Consider the following 7500-nt stretch of genomic DNA (forward strand, 5'->3'; position numbering starts at 1 on the left):
GCCCTCGAGGTGCGGGAGGCGCTGGAGTGCCTACGGGGCAACGGACCTGAGGACCTCGAGGAGCTCGTCACGCATCTGGGTGGGTGTAGATGATGTTATGCACAAGAACTATACCTGTTTTGCTCTTAATAATTCAGTGTTCATTAACTAAATGTTGAAGGTAAAATAATATCCCGGATGTATAGTACAAATACCCGCTAATTACGTTCTGCAAATCTTATATCATTTCTATTCGTTTAGCAATGGGTAGGTTGTAAAAAGTTCACAAAAGAAAACAACAAAAAAGTCGAAAACATTAGCGCAGTAGCAAAATGCTCGCGATAAAATAAAGAAAATATTGATCAAGCACATCGTCTACAGGTGGAGAGCTCCTGCTGGGCGCAGGGGCAGCTGCGACGGCGGAGGAAGCCCACAAGACCCTGGCCAAGACCCTGAGAGACGGCAGTGCGAGAGCAGCCTTTTGTAATATGATACAGAAGCAGGTATAGTGCATATTTAATTGTAGAGATGTATACCTTAGGAGTTTATTTAATGGTTATAATGAAACACGCATTCATGTACCATCGCCTAAGTCTGAAATACTAATCATGGTTGCGCCATTTTGCGGTGATTAATGGCCGACGTTCTTCCCGAAGGGCGTCTCTAAAAGCGTAGCCGAGCAACTGTGCGCCGACGTTCCCGACTACTCCCCTCTCCCTTCCTCGGCCCATGTCACTCCCGTCAAAGCTGCTTCGTCAGGTGTGTCGGGCATTTTATTACCCTACAAACTCATCCACTAATTGTGCCAATGCTTAAAGGAACCTTAATGCCAGCGGAACGTATGTGATATCATATCTAACGTGTTTTTAAATTTGCGCAGGAGTGCTAGTTGGCATGGATGCCATGGCGATGGCCAAGATCAGCTTGGCCCTCGGAGCCGGCAGAAACAAGGTCGGCGACCCCATTAACTACAGCGTGGGGATTATGCTCGTCAAGGTAGGTGTTCTGTCGCTAATCCCCTGTGCCTCCTCTGCTCTCTCTCGTTCTACGCTCACGGCTCGAACTCATCACACTTTCACGCACTTGCAGGTGGTCGGCGAGAGTGTGTCGGCAGGGGAGCCGTGGGCAGAGCTTCACCACGATTCCCCGCTGCCGCCCTCCCTCCTGGAGAGGATGCAGGGGGCGGTCACCATCAAAGCGTCGGCGAGTCCTCACAAGCCTTCCCGCGTTGCCGCCCGCGTGGTGTAGGATCAGGATCGCTGCTTAAAATCCCTGGTTGCCAAAGGGCCAAGACCAGCCTCACAGTGCACTTCTTGGGAACGCGACTTGAGATCGAAAGTTCACGCGAGAAACTAAACAAAGAGTTTTGTGAGCAATTTATACTTTATATTCTTCCTTTCCTGCCCATTTGTGAAACTGGAGGCTTGGCCCTTTTCCGGGTTCATCGTTAATGAGGTGCATCACAGACCCAGACACACACTGGGGAATGCGATTTCTGTTTCCACTTGGCACAATTTTCACGCATATCACGTGTATAATAATTATATAATTATATTCGGTGCAAACTATTATTCTAACCATCAGTAACTGAACCAAGTCTTTGCAGGATCCACCATTTGTTGGTTTTATGATTGATTTTTTTTCTTTTTTGTTACAAGGACAAATAATTTTGGTTTGTAATTTAGTCGCCTACAATCATATAGTTTGGTTGTTCTGTCATTGACTGTCAGTCACTGTGATTCTATGTATGATTCATCTTATTAATTTATAGCATTTCTTCTTCAAAATGGTTCTCGACTTTTAACACTTTCCCAAATTAGTCATTTATTTATATTGAGTAACAAGATCGTATCTAAAATTACACATAACGTGCATCACAGCCATATAGTTGTTACCCAAATTGATTCCAGGGAACGCGTTATTTGTGAAGGTCTACCCAGAAAGTATCATTCCAACCCTGAAAGGGAACACGTCACTCTTCGTGATGTAATTTGCAATTATGCAACTGACCGACTTCCTGTCCACATTCCAGACCATGTAGATTTAACAAGAAATATGTTTTTGTAAAAGGAATTGCTTACTATTCTGAAAACTTTTTTTTACAAGTGTAGCAGTGGGAAAGCAATAGGGCTCTTTTATGATAATGCAATGCACACGATATCTCTCCACCCTCATCAACATAATGATAATTGCAGTACAATGCTAAGTTACCTTAATATAAAACAGTGACCCTTTTATGTTATTGTTAAATAACTATTGTATTTTCACTATTTTCTTTAACCTTCCAACCAGTGCAAATGCAATAGTTTTCTTCGTCATGGTGAGTTTTAAACATTCTGTGATCATGATCGTATTACCATTCCAAGAAAATGTTTTATAAATTATCACTTATATCTATACATCACTACTTATTAAACTGTACATTAAGCTTTCATGGAACTCTGTTGAGAGAAAATTACTTTGTATTAGTGAATCATATTTTTTGGAGTGAGAAAGTTTGGGCATTTGACTTTGTGTTACTTTTTTCTACTTCATCACTGCCTTTGGTGACCGAAGATGCACCAAAATTAAATATAAAATTTAAATGTTGAAGATACTTATTGTACATATTCATTCATATACCTTTTTTTCTCACTGTATACCCCGTCACATAATGGGAAATTAATTAGGAAAATCCTCTTTAATAATGTTTTTAATGAAGTTTTAAAAGTTGGTGAATCATGTGGTATCACATGTTGTTTCAAGAGAACAATAAAATTATATAATAAAAATTACAGCACAAGTAAAAATATAGTACAGGAAAAACACCAACTGATTTCTTAGAAAATGATTAAGGATACAATTTTTCATACCAAATGAAATAACTTTTCACAAACGCCACGGATGTTACCAATAGCAAAAGGTACAATAAATCACCTAGAAGGTAAAAACTCGTAGGTGCAACTGACCCTGTAGAAACAATAAAAAATACACCACTTCATTTTCTGGAATGTATATAATACATTTACCTTGTCAAAATCAAGTTTAATGTTATGGAAATCTTCAAAGAGGAAGGGATAGACATTGGTCAAGTCTTAGAGGACAAAGATGAAAATATCCAAATGAATGTTTTACCAAAATCAGGAAGACAAAATAACTGAACAGAGAACACATAATAAAGTTGACCTGGTGACTCTCTGCAGGTTGAAAATAAAAGACCACTCTCAGTAAAATTTTGCACCACTTTATTTGATCATTTCTAAATATCATACAATATATTTATACAGCACATTAATGAGTGGACTTCCATGAAACTTGTAAGATCTCTTCAATTGGCAAACAACTGCATGGCTGACCGCAGGTGGACCATCGTGGAGGCAGGGGAGTGCTGAGTCCCATGTCCCCAATGCAACTCAGGTGCAAACAAAAGAGCCAATAACCAATGCAAACTTACAAATATTACTGGAAGGAATTTTAGTAGCTTACATTTCAAGCATTAAAAAATTGAATATAAAATATAATACAATATTCTAGAGTAACATATAAATATTACATACAGGCAATCTAGAAAAGCAAATCCTACATAGGTTATAGAAGTGCCTAAAACCTGGACAAGCTCAGCACCACCTTGGCTCAACATCATGGTTGCAGAGCAAGAAGTAGAAAAAGAAGAAAACAAAGAAAAGAAAAGAAAAGAAAAAGAAAAAGAAAAAAAGATAAAAAAAACAAAAACAAAAAACAAAAAAAACAAAATAATCAGCTCCTATAGATGGAAGGAGGGTTCCGAACAGGTAGTCACATGGAAGTATTAACTCCCTATCTCCTGCTTTTCAAAGCTTAAAAAGCATAGTAATTATCTTAGTAAGAATGGAAACATGAAATGCAAGTGAGGCGCTCCTGGCATGATAATGACGGCTGTTACCTAACTGGTAGTTAGCATAAGCAATGGAGTATTCAACAAACCAGTGGGGGACAGATACATGGATTACTGGTAAAGATTGAAGCAGGATAAAGGTAATTCACCTATAAATGTCAGTTGACAGAGATGATGCTACATGATAATATTACGTTTATCACTACAATCAACAAGGCCATACACGTTTTACTGGTAAATGTCTCTTCATTTGATGTACGTCTTTCTTATTCACCAGTTTTAGTGTTATTCGAGAATTTTTGATGTGTGAAAATTCCCCTTCGTGCCTCAAAGTTCTGATATAAAGAAAGTTCTTAAAAATTCTCATCAATAATATTACTCAGCAACCAATTGTGACGATCTGATAGCATTCTGTCCTCCCTCTAATGCAATCTTGCTTCTCATATCTATCAAGAAGGAACAACAAAGAATTTATCCTCCTTTGCACTCACCTTTCCTTCACTTCTTCTGAATGATTAGATGGCACCTAACTGCCAGATATTTGCATTCCATTCTTGAAGATAAAGCAGATGATTTTTACCTCTAAAACTGATATACATGGCTTTTGTTCACTTTATATATTCATTGAATTTCTGTTAATAATACTAATAATAATAATAATAAAAAATATATATAACACTGAAAAAAAAAAGAATAAAAAAAAAAAATCCCTTCCTTCGATAGTCTGGATCAACATTACGTTGGTTAAAAATAAAACAGAACTTCTGCAGTAATCCATCACACTTTCTCTACATGTGAATAAATCTCTAGAAACTTACATACTGCACATGAGACAATGTGCAGTAGCACCAAATTCCATCACAATAATAATCTTGGTCTTTGCTTCAGTCCTTTACATTTGCTATACACATGCAGGCTAACTAAAGGGAAGCCTCCTGCTTTGAAGTGAACCATTTAATTAAACCACCTTGTGAGGAAAGTCTGGGTGGAGGTGATGAAGGTCTTCCTGACCGCAGTCACTGGTCACTTGGCATAAGCACGCTGCCGGCATTTCACACCATGTGCATGTATAACCTTCAGTGTTTAGCTGGAAGACCATTCAGCATTTGCTTAGCCTTCCCGTGAATCACTGTGGCTAGCCTTGAATTCCTCAAACTCTAGAGCAGTTCCCATCACAGGAGCCACCACTATTTCATCGCTGTACAACTCTCACTGTACATATATAATACAACATATACACTGTTTATCCCTTGTTCAATCTACAACCACTGAACAGAGAGGAGTGTTTCAACATGATTGATCAATTCACCTAAAAGATACATTTGTTCTCATACGTCATGGAACAGTAATATAATAAAAAAAAAGGATCACTATAGTAAACAATACATCTAGTCATATCTAAAAAGAACAGAATGGATGACTGAGGTACAAAATCAAATTATTTCTGATGCAAACAAACATTAGAAATTTCCATTTTCATCCCTTCTATTTGATGACTAGTTTGAAACTCGTCAACTAGCACTGGAAACACTGCTGCCCCTTGTCAGCTGTAAATCACTTGTTGAGTTCTTGAAATGGACAATAGTGAAACCATGTCGTTCAATAGACGAGACGCAAAATATTCTACGGTTAACTTCTGCTGGACTGTCAGGACTATGTTGCTTCCACTGCCGTTGCTGAGCTCATCTCCATATGTGGGAGTACAAAATTAGAGGATCACAGATGCAGGTTCCTGTCCCTGAGAGGGAGCTTGGAATGTTGGCCACACCTACTGCTGTTGCCACTGTACCCATGAGGCACTTGTGGCAGGTGGCTGTTGTGAGGGTTGTTGCTGTAAGGGCATGTTACTGCCGCTACTGCTGGTACTACTAGTACTAGGGGGAGTTCCAGAAACATCATCTACTTGGGACACAGCCACTATTGAGCCATCGGACAGCTTCTGATACGGGTAGGGGAATGTATGAAATGTGGGGAATATGTGGCCATGAAAAGGTGCAGTAGCATACCCCACTGTGGGATAAACTGGTCTCTGCCCTGGATGTTGTAATGATGCTGTGGCCTTCTGCTGGGCCATCATCTGGTTGAGGGTCATCTTGCCTTGGGGAGGCCGCTGGGCCTGCCGAGGGCCGCTCAGGTTCTGAACCAACTCTAACATGTCCTCTGAGATTGTACGCCCCTTCTTTCCTGACGTTGTGCCACTGCTGGAGGTATCCACAGAATGATCGGATGCAATGGCTGCATCACCATTAGCACCAACTGGGATATCACATTTCTCTGACTGCCTCGAGTCTGACTGGGAGTGTGGCGACGTTGGAGTTGTGCCTGGCGTAGGGGGGCCTGGGGATGACGCCAGACGGAGAGACTGGGGTCTTCTGCTGTTCTGGCTTCGTTGTAGACGCTGGACTTTGTAGGCTTCCCGCTCTTGCTGGTGTCGACGTCGGAGCTCAGCCTCCTCGTGCTCTTGCCTAATGATTAAACAGACACACGTGTTTATAGAACATTAATACAGACTACAATCACGACATCAACATACTAGAGAAATGCTGATGAATACCAAAATGAAGAAGACAAACGGCATTATTCTACAACTTCATTGATATTAAACAATCACAAAATCATAGCGAAAGAGAAGAACTTCTAGTATTTACTTGTAAAGAAGCTGCTGAAAACTGTCATCATCTTCCGAGAAATCTTCCAGATCATGCCTCACCGTTTCCAGTTCTTCGTCCTCCTATTAAGTAAATTTACACTTTATAGTCTCAATAAATACAAGTCTGCAACGGAATTTGATTAGCGTAGGTCTGAATGGGACTGTTCAGACCTACGGAAATGGACGTGCATGTCTTGGGGATGGAGGGTGGAGTCTTCTCTTATGAACCCTTAGCATCACCCTCTCCATGCCAAATGCAATTTCTTGTCTGTATATTCTAAGTGAAGGAAAACCTCTTCAATATAGCTAATCTAAAAGAGAGAATGACTACCCTACTTGGAAAATCATAGACATGTCACACTTGAAAACACAAAATGACCCTTTTATTAATTTCTTGATACATATGCCTTTGAGATATGTAACCTTGCATTTTGTCTACAGCAATCAAACAACACCAAGAAATTGCTAGTTACATGTACTAAAAAAGGGTAACCTTCAAAGGACTAAACAGTAACACCGTATCTGATGTTTCTACGGCCTTATCAGGCAACAAACAAGTGCCACAAAGAGATAATATCTTATATTTCTTGAAATGGATCTGCTTTATTCGTAAAATCATTATATTTTCCTTAATGACACATTTTCTAATCTAAAACAAAACTAAAAGACTACAACTAACTCATTTCCTTAAGTATGCAATATTAAATAGTAATCACTATCAAAATCTAGTAATATACTGTTTATATATTTCTTTAAAAAATCATCTACTTCAACTCCTACCTAATAATACTCATGCACTATAATTATTAAGTATAAATGGTAAAAAATCTCAAGTAATGAAAACCTTTTTTTCTTTTCAATTTTCAAAAAAAATTAGGGTCAGTGTAAGTAGTAATACTTAAAATGAATAAATACATCTGGTTACAAATGTTAGCACATTTTAGAATACAGCATATATTCACATGTCCCCTTTTCAAGAGAGCGAAAAACCGAGACTGCCTCCGAAACGTAACACTTG

The 7500-nt window shown here is 39.1% G+C and overlaps 2 protein-coding genes across 55 annotated transcripts in view; one reads left to right on the forward strand and one right to left on the reverse strand.

Moving 5' to 3' along the window:
- The window catches only part of LOC122257595 (thymidine phosphorylase), a 17317-nt gene extending 14358 nt beyond the window's left edge, over window positions 1-2959 (forward strand). For all 9 annotated transcript variants that reach the window (XM_086546485.1, XM_043022988.2, XM_043022985.2 and 6 more), the window contains exons 6-10: window positions 1-79; window positions 361-482; window positions 636-738; window positions 860-975; window positions 1069-2959. The exon at window positions 1-79 is cut by the window's left edge and continues 203 nt beyond it. In XM_086546485.1, the coding sequence (XP_086402611.1) occupies window positions 1-79; window positions 361-482; window positions 636-738; window positions 860-975; window positions 1069-1227 (579 nt within the window). In that variant the 3' untranslated portion in view covers window positions 1228-2959. The remainder of the gene's footprint in view (window positions 80-360; window positions 483-635; window positions 739-859; window positions 976-1068) is intronic.
- A 227-nt stretch (window positions 2960-3186) lies between these two features.
- The window catches only part of LOC122257594 (uncharacterized), a 199458-nt gene continuing 195144 nt past the window's right edge, over window positions 3187-7500 (reverse strand). For all 46 annotated transcript variants that reach the window (XM_086546460.1, XM_086546465.1, XM_086546456.1 and 43 more), the window contains 2 exons: window positions 6481-6563; window positions 3187-6297 (listed from right to left, as the gene is read on the reverse strand). In XM_086546460.1, the coding sequence (XP_086402586.1) occupies window positions 5601-6297; window positions 6481-6563 (780 nt within the window). In that variant the 3' untranslated portion in view covers window positions 3187-5600. The remainder of the gene's footprint in view (window positions 6298-6480; window positions 6564-7500) is intronic.

The sequence above is a fragment of the Penaeus japonicus genome, unplaced genomic scaffold (genome assembly GCF_977035675.1).
Source record: "Penaeus japonicus unplaced genomic scaffold, GWHDUDI00000001_assembly GWHDUDI00000018, whole genome shotgun sequence".
Taxonomy (NCBI): Eukaryota; Metazoa; Arthropoda; class Malacostraca; order Decapoda; family Penaeidae; genus Penaeus; species Penaeus japonicus.